Source organism: Vombatus ursinus, unplaced genomic scaffold (assembly GCF_900497805.2).
Source record: "Vombatus ursinus unplaced genomic scaffold, bare-nosed wombat genome assembly UNPS02014781.1, whole genome shotgun sequence".
Classification (NCBI taxonomy): Eukaryota; Metazoa; Chordata; class Mammalia; order Diprotodontia; family Vombatidae; genus Vombatus; species Vombatus ursinus.
In genome coordinates, this window is record NW_020954559.1 from 41,865,695 (window position 1) to 41,883,706 (window position 18,012).

At 37.5% G+C, this 18,012-nt stretch overlaps 1 protein-coding gene across 5 annotated transcripts in view; it reads right to left on the minus strand.

Moving 5' to 3' along the window:
* The window catches only part of LOC114046283 (coiled-coil domain-containing protein 138-like), a 67,954-nt gene that overhangs the window by 23,176 nt on the left and 26,766 nt on the right, over positions 1-18,012 (minus strand). For 4 of the 5 annotated variants that reach the window (XM_027866574.1, XM_027866573.1, XM_027866576.1 and 1 more), the window contains 6 exons: positions 17,555-17,632; positions 17,344-17,451; positions 15,504-15,662; positions 14,442-14,558; positions 10,726-10,915; positions 4,118-4,294 (listed from right to left, as the gene is read on the minus strand). In XM_027866574.1, the coding sequence (XP_027722375.1) occupies positions 4,118-4,294; positions 10,726-10,915; positions 14,442-14,558; positions 15,504-15,662; positions 17,344-17,451; positions 17,555-17,632 (829 nt within the window). The remainder of the gene's footprint in view (positions 1-4,117; positions 4,295-10,725; positions 10,916-14,441; positions 14,559-15,503; positions 15,663-17,343; positions 17,452-17,554; positions 17,633-18,012) is intronic. The other variant, XM_027866575.1, reaches the window with a different exon arrangement.

Here is an 18,012-nt window from a genome sequence, read left to right on the forward strand (position 1 = left end):
CTGACCCTACAATCATTGACTAGTAGGCGGGCTGAGGAGGAGGGGCTAAGTAGGTACTTAGGAAAGGTCGCGGTCGGAGCACGTGCTCTCTTTGCTCCTGCTCTGTTCCTCTGGCCTTCCTGTTTGGCCTTGCTGTGATGGCCTCTGAATAAAGCTCGGGTGTTGGCACCTCCTGGTAGGCTCGTCTCTGTGTTTATCCGGTTGAGGACCGAAGACTGGTAAGTATGACTCTGGCAGCCTGCTCCTTATAGGAGGAGAGTGCACGGCGCAGCCAGCACAAGGTCGGCGCGGCCGGCACACTATATGTTCCAAATTAAAAGACAAGTGGCAAGATAATGAACAGGTCTGATGCTGAGTGAAGTGAGCAGAACCAGGAGAACATTGTACACAGTAACAGCCATGTTGCGCGATGACTAATATTGGTGGACTTAACCCTTTTTACCAATGCAAAGATCTAGGACATCTCCAAAGGCCTCATGATGGAAAATGCTATCCACATCCAAAGAAAGAACTATGGAGTCTGAATGCAGATCAAAGCATACTATTAGCTATTTTTTTTCTTCTGTTGTATTTTGTTTCCTCTTTCTGGTAGTTCCTCCTATTAGTTCTAATTCTTACTTACAACATCACTAATGTGAAAATATGTTTAACAGGAAGGTATATGTATAGCCTATATCAGATTGCACGCCGTCTTGGAGAGGGAGGAGAAAAATTTAAAACTCAAAAGCTTATGGAAGTGATTGTTGATAATTCAAAATAAATTAATTTTAAAAATTAAAAAAAAAAAAGATACTGAACCAGGAACAAATGTTTTCCTTAACCTCAAAACTACCACTTCCACATCTTTGCACATGCAGGTTCTTAACTTCGCATGCACGAGTTTTTTTTCTTATTATTTTGATAAACAGAATTCAATATAATTGGTTTCCCTTATAATCACATGTATTTTATTTTATGTATTTAAAGCATCATTCTAAGAAGAGGTTTCATCTGACTGTCAAAGAAGTACATGACACAAAAAAGGTTAATAACCTCTGCTATATATAATTAAGCAACTTCTCCTTTGAAGTTTACGCCATCTCTCTATAACAATTTATCCAGATTTTTGCTATGATTCCCTACCAGCTTCTGGGTCATCCTCTTTCCTTTCCCCAGAAAACAGTACTTGGTTTAACAGTCTTCCTCTCTACTCTTATACTTACCATCATCCTTGATGATTTCTACATTCACAATGCTACTCTTGCAGATACCCTGATCTCCTACTTCATCAACCTTAATTTCCACGCTTCTGTCTCCACATCAGCCACCCCACAGAGATGGGTGCATCTCCTTGACAGTGACGTCTGAATTTCCCTTATATGATCATAAAACTCTTTTCCTTTTATTTCTTACTCCTCCTAAATTTATTCTTTGCCTCACCACGGTCTTCAGCCGACTAATCCTCCCTATTCATAGCCCTTTACTGAACAAAGACTTGCTTTTCAAGTCTTAAATCTCCAGTTAAAGCATTCAACCTGTCCTGCTGGTCATAGTCTGCTAACCCTCAACTTTGGGTAACTTTGAATCTGTTTTGCCTTCTCTATTTCAATTCTCAAGGAACAATGGTGACACACAACTATCTCAATTTGGTACAATACAAATTTACATTATCTAGAATCACCGAGACTCTTACTGCTCACCAGAAATCCACATATTAGTCTTAGACTGACAAACGTGCCCCCACAGCAGCTGTTTCAAAGTTCTTCTCTCAAGCCTCCAGTGCCCCACCATCCTTCTTCATGATAGTTGATTTCTCCTAGACTAAGAATCTCAGTCAACCATCATGAACACGTTTATCCTTCCTTCTTCCACACCTCAAAACTCATCTGACATCTTCATCTACACTCTCTCCCATCAGTCCCCTCTCTAATGAAGAGAAGGTCTTCTTTTAGCCATAGCTTACTCTTCTTTGCTAGAACCCTGGATTCCATTCCCTCTCATTTTGCTTTGGGAACTGGACCCAGCTTCTCTTCACCTGTTTTAAAATCTGTTGCTATCTACTTGGTTTCTTAATACAAACATGCTCAAATCTTTTTTTTTTTTTTTTGGTGAGGCAATTGGGGTTAAATCACTTGCCCAGAGTCACAAAGCTAGGAAGTGTTACGTGTCTGAGGCTGGATTTGAACTCAGGTCCTCCTGACTCCAGGGTCAGTGTTCTATCCACTGTGCCACCTAGCCACCCAAACATGCTCAAATCTTATCCATCCTAAAAAAAGCCCTTTACTTGATTAGGCTATTCCCTGAAATTACTGTTTATATATCCTTCAGCTTCAGCTTTACTACTAAGCTAGAGTGGTCTATATTCACTGCCTCCATCTGCTCAGCAAACAATCACTTCTTAACCTCCTGCAATATGGTTTCTTGCCCTTCTACTTAACTAAAACTACACTATGAAAGGTTAAAATTGATCTCTTGACTGATAAATTCATTGGCCCTTATTCAGTCCTCTATGTCTTAGAGATGTCTTTCCTTGATACTGATGACTGCTTCTCTTCCTGGTTACTCTTTTCTCTTTTTGACTTCCCTAATATAGTATATTTAGGCTCTGCCTAAAGCCTCTTTTTTCTATATCCTCTTCTTTGGTGATCTCATCATCTTCTAATGGGTTAAATTATTATCCCTACTCCAATAATTAAAAAAATCTACACATCCAGCCCTAATATCTCTTCTGAACTCTAGTATTGCATTATCAATGGTCTTCATCTTCACTGGATATCCTTTCAGTATTTCAAAGTGAACATGTCCAAAATAGATCATCATCCTTCTCTATAAACCTTACCCTATTTCCACTGAAAATAATCACCATACTTGCAGTTTTTTTTCCACAACCTCAGACTCATCTTTTGACTTTTCCATGAACAGGAGAGATACAGAACAACACCCAGAAGGGATCGTCCATTCGGTGTTTTTTAAGGACAGCAGAGACATGGGAATTTTTGCAGGCAGTAGAGAAGCAACCAGTAGTTAAGAGAAATAAAGATTATTGAGAAAGTGGGAATGACAAAGGAGGCACTCTGCTGGAGAAGACAGGATAGAATGGGTTTCATGGGTGAAGTATGAGGCAAGGTCCTTAGCAAAGAATGAGGAGGAGTGTGTGCAATGGGAGGCATGAGGACGGATAAAAAGGTTTAGAATACTTGTTGTGGTAAATAGGACAGGGATTTGATTAAGGAGGTATAAAAGGACTGCACTGCTTCAGCAATAATCTAGTTGAGATTATGCAACATAAATTTGTAGTAGACCTAGTCAGCATGGCTTATTGATTTTTTCTCTAGGTCCATTCAGCAGCTCTATGTTCCAACCCAAACAGAGTTTCCTCTGAATATAGAAATCCTCTAAACTGGACATTCCGTTTCTGACCTCTGAGGAAATACCAGCCCCATCAGTCTGAGTGGGGGCTTACTTGGACCTCTCTGAATCTTTATCTTCTCTCAAGGTTCAGCTCAAGCATCAATTCCTCTAAGGCTCTATTATCTTCCTAATAACGTCATATTTACTCCTTTGTGTATGTGTTGTATTCCCTCAGTAGAATGTAAGTTCCTTTAAGGCAGAAACTATTTTATTTTTATCTTTCCATATATACCACCCAGCACAGTTCTTTACATATCTAATGTCCATAGAACTGTGGAAAAAAAAAAGCAGGCATGGTATTATACTGATAGTGGAACTGAGAATTGGTCCAAACTTTTTGGTAAACAATATATAATTATGCAACAAGGTCAAAAAAGGAACAGGAAGTGTGGACAATCCAGATACAACTATGTTAAAAAAAATGGGCATCACTTTGGGGTAAGTTAATAATCAATAAATAACAGAATTTACAAACATACACAATCAATTATAATCTCTAATTTCTTGTTCAATTCAGCTTACAGGCTGATTTCATTGTTTTCTTTTCATATTAATTTTACCTTGGAAATGAAAGTCAAATTAAAATATTACTTTTAAAATGTTATAAATAAATTTGCATTGAACTGAAATGAACTATTGTCCCTGGATGTTTCAGAGGTAACCTCTTACAGCAAAAGAAAAACATCATTTTCACTTTTTTCTAAGGCTATGCAATTTAAAAACTTACGAGATTCCACTGTCATTTGAAGTAAGCTATCCATGACATTGGAGAGCAGTCCTTTATTGGTTATTTTTAGATGACTTAGTATAACTGGCACAGCTTGATACTCCAAAAACAAGGCTTTTCCTTCGTCTATCTTCAAGTCCAAGCAAAGAGAATCAAATGTGTGAGCCAGGTAATCAACTAAAACACATTAAAATATGAAATCAACAATTTTCATAATCACTACTGTAATCATTAATCAGAAGAAAACTAAAACTGTCACTAACATCTTCAAAAGAAACAAAAATGAAGACTTGAGAAAAGATTTGTTACAAACTAAATGTAGTTCCCACCGCCTCCGCACCCCCCCCCCGCCCCCGGCAATTCCTTGGAATTCAAACTGAGAAAAAGGAAATAAATTAGAATCCTCCATTTCCTTCAAGGCTCAGCATAAGTGCCACATCTTTTTCAGGCCTTTTTTGATTGCCCCAGCTTTTAGTGTTTTCCTTTTCCCACAAAAAATTACTTTGTATATGTTTTGTATTAACATAATCTGTGTACACAGTCTTCACTGTCTCCACCTGGAAGTAAAATGTAAGCTCCTAGAGGGCAGGGATTGTTTTATTATTCTTTGTATCACCAGTACCTAGCACTGCCTGACATAGTAGGCTCTTAAATATGAATTGAATGGATAAATGTAAGATGAATTAGGCTAATATTATATCTATAACTTTAAAGTTTTTAAATTTAGAATACAAATTTATGGTTTTTACTTATAACTATGACTATAAAATATCACATTTTTAACACTGATCAACTGAAAGAGACAGAAAACAAAACCATTTCTCTTTTAAATAAAAATTACCCATCCAAAGAAGTTAAAAGAACTAGCCAATGAGTACTCATCTAACTGCTCCTTCAAGATCTCCAATGAGAGAGAACCTACTATCTTCCAAGGCACTCCATTACAGTTTTGGTTAGTTCTAATCTCTAGGAACTTTTTTCCATTCATCAAGCCTAAATCTTCCCATTTCCACCTTTCAACCACTGTTACTAGTACTGCCTTCTGGGACCAGAACAAGTCTGAATCCCTCTTTCATGTGACATTCTTTTTCATGTGATATCCTTCAGATAGCTAGCTAAGCACATCCTTTCCAAATCTCTTTCATAGGTTAAACATCACCAGTCACCATCAATATGGCATTTTTCATTACATCTTAAAGATACTAAATACTTCAGAAATAAACTTATTACTTATGTAAATACAAGGGTGGCAGCTAGATGGCGAAGTGGATAGAGTGCCAGGCCTGGAGTTGGGAAAACACATCTTCCTGAGTTCAAATTTGACCTCAAAAACTTACTGCAGGCCTGCATAACCTGTGGCCCCCGGGCTGCTTGCAACATGCCAAGGGATTTATTTTCTCTACATACAAAGGATGTTTCCCTCTACATTTTTTGTGGGCCACCCGAAACTCTTTGGCGTGCTTCAAGCAGCCCAGGGGCCACAAGTTGTGCAGGCCTGACTTACTGGCCAGTTTGGCTAGACTATTAAAGTATATGAAGGGTATAATATTTAAAAAGACTAGAAAAGATAAGTTGGAGCCAGGTTTGTAAAGAGTTTTAAATGCTAAGCACAGAAGTATTTTTTTTTTTTGGTGAGGCAATCGGGGTTAAGTGACTTGCCCAGGGTCACACAGCTAGTAAGTATCAAGTGTCTGAGGTTGGATTTGAACTCAGGTTGTCCTGATTCCAAGGCCTAAGCTTTATCCACTGCGCCACCTACCTGCCCCTCACAGAAGCATTTTGAAAGCTATCATATTTGTTGCTGTTGTTCAGTTTCAGTCGTGTCCAACTCTTTGTAACCCCATTTGGGGTTTTCTTGGCAGAGATACTGAAATGGTTTGCCACTTTCCTCTCCAGCTCATTTTACAGCTGAGGAAACTGATGCAAATGTGTAAGGGACTGTCTATGTTGGCAACTACCAGGTGGGTGCTGTGGCAAGATTAGGGTAAGATCTGGGTATCTGGAAGTCGAGGCAGGGGCTGTGGTAGGTGGAGTCGTGGTGAACTGGGATGGGCTGGGTACGGAGAAGCCCTGAGGCAGTGGGCAGTGAGATAAGCTGGGTGCAAGGAAGTAGCTGGAGCTTGTGCTCCTGAGGCAAGGGGAGGTGCCACGTGGGAGTGGGATGGCAGAGGACTGAGTTCCCTTTGCTTAGTCCCCTCCCTATATGCAACGTCAACCCCAGACACCTCCTTCCTGTGACCTTCCTGACTTCATGGGTCCCTTTGTGTAGCACTGACCCCAGACGCCTCCTTCCTGTGTCCTTCCTGACTTCTTAGGTCACATACTCTGTCTATGCACTAATCCCAGACGCCTCCTTCCTGTATCCAGTCCTAGCCTCCTACGTCACTCCCTCTCCCTTGGTGTGCTAAACTCAGACAGCCCCTTTCGGTATCTGACCCTACAATCATTGGCTAGTAAGCGGGCTGGGGAGGAGGGGCTAGTAAGTACTTAGGAACGAGCGTGGTCAGATCACGCTCCCTCTCTTGGCTCCTGCTCTGTTGCTCTGGCCTTCCTGCTTGGCCTTGCTGTGATGGCCTCTGAATAAAGCTCTGGTGTTGGCGCCTCCCGATGGCTCGTCTCTGTGTGTTTATCCAGTTGAGGACCAAAGACTGATGAGTGAGTATGACTCTGGCAGCCTGCTCCTTATAGGAGGAGAGTACGGTGCAGCCGGCATAAGGTCAGCGCGGCCGGTACACAAATGGGGTTAAGTGACTTGCCCAGGATCACACAGCTAGTATCTAAGGTTAGACTGGAACTCAGTCACGACCCCATTTGCCCAGCTGGCTGGCCTTCTTGCTATTCTTCACACACACATACAAAACTCTCTCTTGTCTCCAGACCTAGGTTCTGCAATGTACCTTACCTCTTAGAATCCCTAGTTTCCTTCATGTTCAACTCAAGCTCCACCCTCTCCATAAAGACTTTCCTAATACTTCCATATCCTAGTGCAGGTTTGCACAACCTGCGACCCCTGGGCAGCTTGCAGCGCCAAAGGATTCCAGGTGGCCCGAGAAAAATGTAGAGGAAAACATCCTTTGTACGTAGAGGAAATCCTTTGGTGTGCCATAAGCACAACCTGCAGGCTGCAGGCTGTAGGCTGTGCAGGCCTATCCTAGTGCCTCTCCCTAAATATTCCCTTACACTACATGCATGCGTTGTCTATCCTGATGGAATTTAAGATCCGTAAAGGCAAGGAGTGTTTAATTTGTTTCTGTATCCCTCAGCATTGAGATAAATACTTCTCGACTGTGTTTTTAATGTTACAAAAAGTAACTCTATATATCAGCCTTAAATTGGGATTTCTTAATCTAAAAAATTCCAAACTCTCGTTCCTTCACTGACTAGTAACCCTAAGAAATTTCGCATGCCAATCAAAAGGTCAAGTTTAATGACATTTAATCTTTATCATATGGATATGTCATCTGCCAACTGACTTCAGAAAGGAAAAGCAAAATCAGACTAAGGATATAAAGATATAAGCATGTAATTCTAGGAAAATACTCTCTCTAATGTGCTTACATCTATTTTTTCTCATAAACTATTAAACATTCTGTCATTAAAAATGGCAACAAGATTTTAAACAAGACTAATGGTACAATGACAATTTTTTTTAAAAACCAGACCAGCAATTTCATAAGTGTGTGGAACTCCTAGGAAAGAACTTTCTCTTTCAATACTGACTAGTACCCTCTCTGAAATGTACATGTTTTAGAGTTGTCTCTCTGGTGACACACTTAATAAACTATCTAATGTGTCATTCGTATCACAAAAGATTAAATTATTTAAGCTGCTGTTATTAGTTTAACAATTCAACATTAATTAAATTCCAACATCACTCACACTACTACCACCTAGTTCAGGCCCTCATCACCCCTCACAATGACTACTACAAAAGCCTGCTATTTGTTCCTCCTGCCTCAGGCTTCTGCCTACTCCAGTCCACACTCCATAAAGCAACCAAAGTGATTTACCTAAAGCACAAGTCTGATCATGTCACTAGCTTACTCAACAAACTTCCATGGCCCCTTACTACCTCAAAGATCCAATATAAATTCTTCACTTAGGCATTTTAATCTCTGCACAACCATTCCTATCTTTTCTGTCTTCTTATATATTATCCCTTCTCCACACTCTCTGCCCTTCAGCCATCTCGGTGATCCCCACGCCATCTCCCATCTTCATGTCTTTGTATTTGCTATCCTTTGTTCCTTACCTCAACCTCTTAAAATCCATTGTCTTTTTCAAAACTCAACTCGAATGCCACTTTCTCTGTGAAGCCTCACCTGATTCCCCTAGATATTAGTATACTCATCACCTTGTATTCATTTTGTGTGCATTACGTATAAACATATATACAATAATATATGTAGATGTTGTGTCCTCTTGCAGTAGAATTTGAGTTCCTTGAGAATAGGAACTGTTTCACTTTTGTCTTTGTATCCCCAGAGCTTAGCACAATGTCTGGCATATAGTACTAGGTGCTTAATAATTATTTGCTGATTAAACAAAACCTTTTATATTATATTTTAGAAAAGTTTATGAATATTGCAAAGCACAAACTTCCTAAAACTCTCCTTCTATAGTAATGGCTAGTAAACAGTTGCTGTCCAAATAATGGCAACAGTTATTTTTTGCGAGTGAAATTTCTCTACTACACAATATAGAGTTCACAGTATTGCAATTTATCCTCAAATTATTTTTGTCATAGTGGTTGCATTTTAGAACACTTGAACAGAAATCTGACAATTAAGACAATCAGAATTGTAGATTGCCATAAAGTGTGAAGCATTGATATGAAAATAATATCCACATGAAAAAATCTTCAGAAATAAAGATTTTAATCTAGCAGTTACTAATTTAATTAACAAATTATTTCCTATAGAATCAGGTTCAAGGAACTCAGAACTATCTCCCTACAGTACTGGAGCAGTTCTTAATCATTTGCAATTAAGTAAAATCAAACATAGTTTTGTTAAGTAAGAGAATTCTCTACATCTTTCATTTTAACTTAGCAAAAAGATAAAATAATTTGAAGTAGACTTAAATTATGAACTAATTTCACTAAGTAGGAGCAAAAGTTTAATCACAGCGCCACCTACTGTATTTCTTTAAGTTGACAAGAATGATAATTTCTCATTAACATCCAATCTTCTGATAGGATTTAAAATAAGTTGTATACTTCAGGGTATGATAAATTTTCCAATAGGGTATATAGTATCCTTTTTTAATAACTGCTTTGTGATCTTAGTTTTTCTAACATTGAAGCTTTCTAAAAAGCAGCACCAAAATTTTCTTATTCAAAAGAACTGGAAAGGACCTGAGAGAGGAAAGAAAGAAATTGAAACTCACAGAAGTTACGTGACTTGTCTAAGGTCATAGGCAATGGCAGAACTGGAATTAGAACCCAGTAGCTTAATCAAGGGCTCTTCTGGCTGACAGTATAAGCCCCCTATCTCTTGTCAGCCCCTACAAATCTTTAATTCAGATACTCTGGGGAGGAGAAAGCTAGTAATAGTAATTGGTATGCGGACATACCTTCAAACCCTGGCATTTGCTCTGCAATTCTACATAAATAGTGATACGTGTTGTTTTAGAGTGGCCTCAAAATGAAAAATACCTCCAAAAGCTCATTTCTTATCTGCCTCTACTTTTCTCTAATAAAAGCAAGAATGTAGTAATAGTTAGACACAATGAGTCACGGATTAAGACTGGAGGAGTATAAAACCACACTCATGTTTATGAAGCTCATGGACAGAGAACAGAAAGAATATATCCAGGAGTAGAAGGATTAGGGTCCCACAGAAGAATAACACCACTTACAATAATGTCAAGGCTCAGATACCAGTGTATCAATTTTTTTCTCCCCTTCCTACCACTAATGCCCCCCAAAGTCTAGAGTGTTAAAAGCACAAACAGGCAAACAATTTAAATCAAGGTAATTTCTAACATAATAGGAAAGTATACAATGCACCTGAGAAAATGTAAGATGATTTGGCAGTGACCATGTAACTAACCAGGGTCCTGGTTACTACCCTCAGATTTTCTTTTCTTTTTTTTTTTTTTTAAAGGCAATTGGGGTTAAGTGACTTGCCCAGAGTCACACAGCTAGTAAGTGTAAAGTGTTTGGTCTGAGGCTGGATTTGAGCTCAGGTCCTCTTGACTTCAGGGCTGGTGCTCTACCCACTGTGCCACCTAGCTGCCCCACTACCCTCAGATTTTCTAAAAGATTTGCTGTTCTTCATCTACTAGGTGAACAAAGAAATTCACTCCGAAATAAATTCTCTCTTTGAACTAACCATGAGAATCTCCAATAGCTTGAGCACTAAGCTCCACTTTAATTCACACTATCAATCAGTGTCCTCTCATGATAAATACTTGACATATCAAAAGATGTCATAATAGCATCAGAAAAGTAACTGAAAAAATTTTAATACAATAACCCAAATCAGAACTTTATATTTTACAACCATAAAACCCATGCAGACAGTAGAAGTTGTTGAATAATAGTTTTCCCTTACATCGCAGGTGTTTACCAAAAGTAAAGCTACAAACAGATTTTGAGAGCTTACCTTGAGTTACTGTTTTGAGTACAATTAAAGTTGACAGAAATCTTAAAGATAAATTTGGGCTCTTAAAGAAAACTGCTGTCTTTGGCTTAGTTGCCACAAAATGTTCTGGAGAAGAATCATGAGTCCCTGTAGTTACTCCTTTGAAGAGTTCTTCACCTAGTCGCCTCATTGTTGCTGTCATAGTTGAATGCTGTTAAAAAGATGTACTATTTTCACAGTGTGGCTACAGATGTACATAAATCAAAGTCAAAACAGAAATTCTAAATAGTTCACGTTCTAAGTTCTATATTAAAAAACAAAACCTGTCCTAAAATAATATTTGAATGACCTAAGATGAAATAATGGAGAAAAATGGAGGAAAAAATCTTATTAAAATATAAAATACTTAAGTGTTTTATATTTGGGTATATTTAAGAAACTCAGATTAAAGTTTTGACAGAAATTAACTGCCTACTAGGATCGAGATAAAAGCATCATTTAAATTATTTATGTCCAGAAATGAAGGTATACCAAAAGTGAGGGGTATGAGGTGGTCAGCCCAAGTGAAGTACCACTATCCATGAGACAAGAAGCTGTCTAATGGGCCCTTCCCATAAAATCCTCCTTCAACGCATCATCATAGCAAGAAAGTAATCCTGGGTTGCAAAAGCCATACTAATGCAACGCAAGTTCTCACAGGTTCTACCAAGGTGAAAAGGCTTCAAGTGTCATCACAGCAACAAACTCTACCTGTTACCTAAGATCAACCCATGAGAGGTATGGAAATACACTTCATCAGCAAACTGGTTAAACAATCAATTCTTTAGTTACAGGGCCCCATGAAACAAAGAAAAATGTAAAAAGTGCTGTGCAGTCCTGTTGTACATCTGAAGCAACAGTGACAGACTGGCAGAAAAGGAAATAGGAGGTACTCTTAATGTGAGATCTTTGTCCAATAACCAATGAATTTATACCTTCCTGGAGGAATGAATCACATCCACACTGACATTCTAACTACAAATAAAACCAGAAGACATAAAGAGGCTGCAATTAAATGGAAAGCTCTGGTACAGTTACTTTTCTCATAAGGCCAAAGGCAACACAAATATAACATGGGACATTTGTTCATCTCACATTGCAGTACTCATGATAAGCAACAACAGAATGCTCTTAAGATAACCCAAATTATGTGCATCCTCCCAAAAATATCCCTAGAGTGGTCAGAAAGTTAGACCAGGGATATTAGGAATAACAGGCAATAGTATGGAGAACTAAACACCCCAGGGCCAGAAATTTCAAGGTCTCTAGCCCTCTGAAACCAGAGAGGGCCCTGAAAATTCAGCATTCTGATCCTTGAAGAAAAAGGTCTAATCCCAATTAAAAAAAAAAGGAGGTCAACACAAAAACCCAAGTGGCCCAGGTCAAGACCAAGACAGACCACTTCACTCAACCAGACTAGCAGAAGAACCAGAAGAAAGCAATGTCACAAAAACTCAAAGAAGAAAGAGTATCCAAGAAAGGCTGGTCAACCATTTCAAATGCCACTAAAAGTCCAAGAAGGGTTAGGATTGAGAAAGAAGCCAAGAGATTTATAAATAAAAAGACATTGGTAACTTTAAAGAAAACAACTTGAGTTGCATGATGAAGTCGGAGGCAAAATGTTGATAAGTGAGAGGACAGTAAGTGTAGGTAATGAGCGTAGACCCTAGGATGTAGATATCCTAGAAGTTGGGATGAGAAAGAGATGAAAAATTTAAAACAGTAGCTTGAAGTCATGCTTTTTCTGTTTGTTTTTTAAAGGACAGACTTGGACATGTTTATAATCAGTAGAGAAAAAAACAGTAGACAGGGAGAGACCAAAGATTAGAGGGGTAGGAAGACTGTTTTATCCCTTGTATCCCCAGTACGTGGTACTTGGCACACAGTACACCTTTGATAAATACTCATTAATTGATTGAATGAGTTAAGGAAATCACCTAGAAGAAATAAGAGGGAGCATCAAAAAGGCACCCGTACTGGAGTTGCTCTTTGTGAGAAAGGTCATCTCTTCATTAGAGATTGGAGTAAATAAGGAGTGAATGGGGAAATGACATCAAGGAGTTGTGATAGAGAAGTAGAGAAGACAGAAGTCATGGCAAAAAGGCCTCTATTTTCTCATACAGTCAAGTATGAGGCAAAGTCTTCAGCTGAGAGGATGAAATCCTAGGAGGCATATAGATCTCAGGAGAAAAAATAAAATTTGGAACAGCCACTAGAAGGAGTAGAATGTGTGTGGGAGACAGAAAGAGAGAGAGAGAACAGTATCACACACACACACACACACACACACACACACAATTAGGGATTGCCTTGTGGCAGTGTAGGTCCAATGATGATTAGACAATAAGTCAGCAGTTTTTGTGCTTTCCTCCAGCTCCCTCAAGTGAGATTAATCAAAGGAAGTACATGGTAGGAATAATCCAGACTTAGCATTTGGCAAGGCAGGAAGAGCAATAATACAGGAGAACAAAGAATTTAAGGGTAAAGGACACTGTAAGGTTGAAATGGTTAATTACAAGGTCAAGACTGGAAAGGGAAGAAATTGAAGCCATGACAGGAACAACAGCCTTGGCAACGTACAAAATGGTAAAGGATCAGAGGTCACAGTGAGAATGAAAAATAGGTCCAGGAGGAGCAGGGCATAACAAATGATGAAGTTTAATTAGATTTAATTAGATTTAAATTATTAGAAATGTCAGAGTTCTCGAGCATGGAAGGAAAACATTTGTGGGTGGAGGCAAGATCAAGAGTATGACTACGCAAGTGGTCAGAGCTAAGGGGGAGTACAAGAGTTGGTCATAGGAGTTGAATAGATTGAGAAAACAGGAAGATGGGATGTTTGAGGGAACTAATTAATATATATATATTGCAGTCCCATAACATAAGGGCAAAAACTGGAGTAGATAGGAAGGCTGGAAGTTAGGTACTGAACTCTGAGAAACCAGGGAGAATGACCTGGGGGCTGGAAAATAGCTATCATCAGGATCTGGATTAGGTGACAAATTTGAATAGAGTGAATCTCAAAGAAGGGGAAGATGCTAAGTGATGGTGACATAGTGAGAGCACAGCAATGGAAGTGTGGAATAAGAAATATGACAGTTCCCCTTCTAGGACTTGTGTCTTAGGGGTGGGAGATCAGGGATAGGAGAAAAAGTACCACAGATACTGGATAGGATCACTAAGAATGCAATGTCATCTGGGGGAACCATGTTTCTGGGGGTGCGAGAATATGGAAAGATCATGAGAGGAAGAGATCTAAAATGAAAGGAAGTTTGTTAATTACAGAATAGGAGATCCAGAGGACACAGTACAAAGAGCAGGCAAGACTAGAGCTCATTGGTAGGGTTAGGGTTGAAGGATAGGAATGAGACAATGGGCAGTGGGATACTCTCATCTAGAGTAACAACAGCTAAGTTAATATTTCCACTATCTAAAAGCTGTGTGCTTCTTATCACCTATTGCCCCTTTTCTCAATGCTCTACATCCATCACTGCAAGAGCAGACAGGAGCCTAATAGGACTAAGTGGCATTTTGTACTTTTCTTAGTTTCATGGGTTGTTTTGGGCAAATCATTACCTTGTTACTAGCCTTTTGGTAAAGAGACTATCTGTACTTAGCTAGGCTGGTCATCTGGGACTATATTCAAGAAATAATAATGAATGAATGTTAGTTGAAAACAGAATACTATTACTATTTACCTGTGTTCCATAATCTAGCTGTCTTATAGACCAATAAATAAATTTTATTACAGGCAAATGCAGTTTGAGGTTAACAAATGGCATCCACTGTAGCTGCTCTGCAATCACAGGTAAAAGCTGCAGGAAAAAAATGTTTTTAAAAAAATGAAGGCATTATATTTGAAAATGTCCAAAAATGTCTTCTGTACAAAACATTGTTTTCAAAAAATATTTTTAGCAATTACAACATTATTAGAATAACTGTAAGACTTCCCTCAAAATGACTACAAGGAAGGAGACAATACTCTTAGACGTGTAAGTTCCAATACTTTTGTTTAAAACAAAACTGACTTACATGCATCAGTTCTGACATGTTTATAAAAAAAAGTTACTCTTTCACAGTTATAATTCATGTCTAATCAAAAAACCTTTATACCAATTACATCTAAGACTAAATAACAGATAATTAACTAGAATTTTAGTTGTATATTATCAAGACTATTCATGTTTGTTTTTAAGTAAGACAATTTGCCCTTTTCAAAAAAATACTGCCTGTAAGTAAATGAGTTAGAGGAAACCAAGATCAACTAATGTTACCATCCTGATACCTACAATACAAGGATACAATAAGGATAAAATAAATTCCTCATTCACAACAGAAGTATAAATAGAACCCTAAGTCGTTAATATGCTAAGTATTCTTCCCTACTGCTATTATTATGTTGATGCATAATTGTTGGCCTTAACATCTGATAAATATTTCACTTTTTTTGGGAAAAGATTTACTTAAGAGTTTGTTTATTTATAAATAAAAGGAAATATTTCTATTACTTAAAGATAATAACCTGAACTTGGGGGGAAAAAAGATGCGGGCTACTAATTTGGAGTTTGACATAAGTGAAATGTACCTGAAATAAATAACAATAAAAGAAAATAACTTAAAAGTTCTCCTATTTCAAGAACTATGTTTAGAATTAAAAAAGCAATGAAAATTATTTTCAATATTTTTTACATGTTGAATTACAATGTTGTTTTTAGAAAATGCAATACAGTTTCTTTTTATATTTCAAAGTTCAAAAATACCTTCACACATTTCTCTTGAATATAGTTTTTATGGGTAGAAAATTGGCCTGACTGCTTTTGATCATCTCCTTCATCATCTTCCGGTTTCAGTTTGCTAAGATGATAGTCTGAGATCCATTCCATCAAAACAATTAAAATCTCATAGACACGTCCATTAACCTATAATTCAGAAATCAAGTCATAAATTCTTTGATTTCAACTCATTCTCATTACAGGAACTCAAATAACTCAAAAATTTATCAAATGATTATGGAAAAACCAACATAAATATTTTACTTCACAATTTGTCTTTATTGAATGATAAGGTTATATACTTGCTCCAAAATAACCAAAAAAATCCTTATGAACATTGATGTCTCTTAATATACAATGCAATAAATAAGCCTTCCAAAAAATAAGCATGTATTTGCCTTAGGAATCACTCATAGCTCCTTATATAAGTTTGGTTCAATGGAATTTCCCTTTTACAATTGGATATGAACAACCACAATAAAGGATTAACAAACTGAAAGATCCTGATAGCCAGGAAATTCCTATTTTAGTAATCTCTGCTGCAAATTCTTTCCTCAAAGAACAACAGAGAGAAATATGACAAATAAAAACCTATTTAGATGCCACTTCACAGCATGGAGGTGTCCTCTGTTTCTAAAAGGTCATTCTTGTAGAGCCCCAGCAGATCCTACGCCAGATTGGAAAGACCTGTGTATCTGACAACCAACCTAGTTAAACCAACCAGGAGAAGCTCAACACCAGAGAGCTGGTAAATATATTTCTTTTTCTTTCTACTTGTTTTTTTTTAACTAATGCACAGAGGAGCTTCCATTTGCATCAAATTCCTGAAGTTGTGAAATGCATATATACATATTTATAGCATAAAAAAAATACAAACTTAGAAAAACATGGCTTTAGATCCCACCTCTGACAGTGGCTGGTAGGCAAGTTACTTACTTGCTATGTGCCCCAGGCAACTCCCTAGAATTTGTCTAAGTTACAGACAGGTTATTTATCTCTTCAGTTGGAGGAAGGAGTTCTCACACTGAAGCTCTCTGTACTAAAAAAAATACTTCAAGTATTCAAATACTACCATATACTCTGAAAACTAGTGTGAAAGGAAAAAAAAAAGGATAAAGATGTAGTAACTCAAAAACAATTTGCATAACTGCACAGATTTCTTTGGCCTGCTCTTTACTAGAGGGTCACTGTATTTAGAGACAGAAAGGACCTTAAAGGCAGTATAAGAGTGGCAATAATGATGCTGGCCTGGGACTCAGACATCTGGGTTCAAATCCAGGCTCAAACACTTCCTAGATGTGTGACCATGGCAATCTGATCACCTCATCTGTAAAATCAGAATAATGCCTGTAGTACTTATCTCCAGTTATTGTGAGAATCATACGAAATAACATACTTAAATCACAAACCCTAATGTATTATATAAAACTGGCTATTATTATTTTAAAGAGCAAACTAAGGTCCAGAGACAGTAAAATAATTTACCAAACAAACACCACTAAGTGATATTTTATGACAGACTAGTCAGTGGTGAAAAGATTCTTCAGGTGTCAACAGACAATAAATCTCAATATAAAGAGAACTAGGTGAAAAAAATCTAAAAAACAACACAACAGCGAAATTTATTATATTAAGTAGTAGAGAACTTTTTATTCTAAGTTTCTGCTTTCCTATCTTCTTCAAAGGCTTCATGTATTTATTTAAGCATCACACTATAATATTCTAATTTTTTATTTTGAACTATGTTTGACAAAGGGCTAAAAATGATCATCAAATAGGTCCATTTTATCCTTCCTTTCTATTTATAATGTTACTGTTCATATTGTACCTTATTAATTCTTGCAGTTGATGTTTTTTCTTGCTTTGTAGTTTTCATTTCATGAAGGGATGGAGAAATAGCTTTACACTTCTGTACTGCCACAAAATCACACTTCCTCTGTAAAGGTACATTGCTCATGAAATGAATGACATTTATCTTTAAAATGATCAAAAACAAAAGGACTTTAAAGAAAACTAATGTGAAAAAGTAGAAAACTCACCTGTAAATTTTCTAAACGACCTTGAACTCTTTTAGCCTGAACTTCCATTTTCTTGTTTTGTTCACTTACATCATTTAACTAAAAGAGAAAAGTAAAATTTTTACAGAAATAAAATTTAATGCAATTCTCAATCATATTTCAGTCAATTAATAAACATTTATTAAGTACATACTGTGCCAGATTTTGTGCTAAATGCTGTGGACACAAAGAAAGGGTCAAAACAGTCCTTGCTCTCAAGGAGCTCACAATCCAATGTAGGAGAAAATATGCAAATACCTTTATATAAACAACCTATTCACAGGATAAACTATACTCACTACCTTTTCTTTTTTTTTTTTCTTGGTGAGGCAATTAGGGTTAAGTTACTTGCCCCAAGTCACACAGCTAGTTATGTGTTATGTGTCTGAACTCAGTTTTGAACTCAGGTCCTCCTGACTCCAGGGCCAGTGTTCTATCCA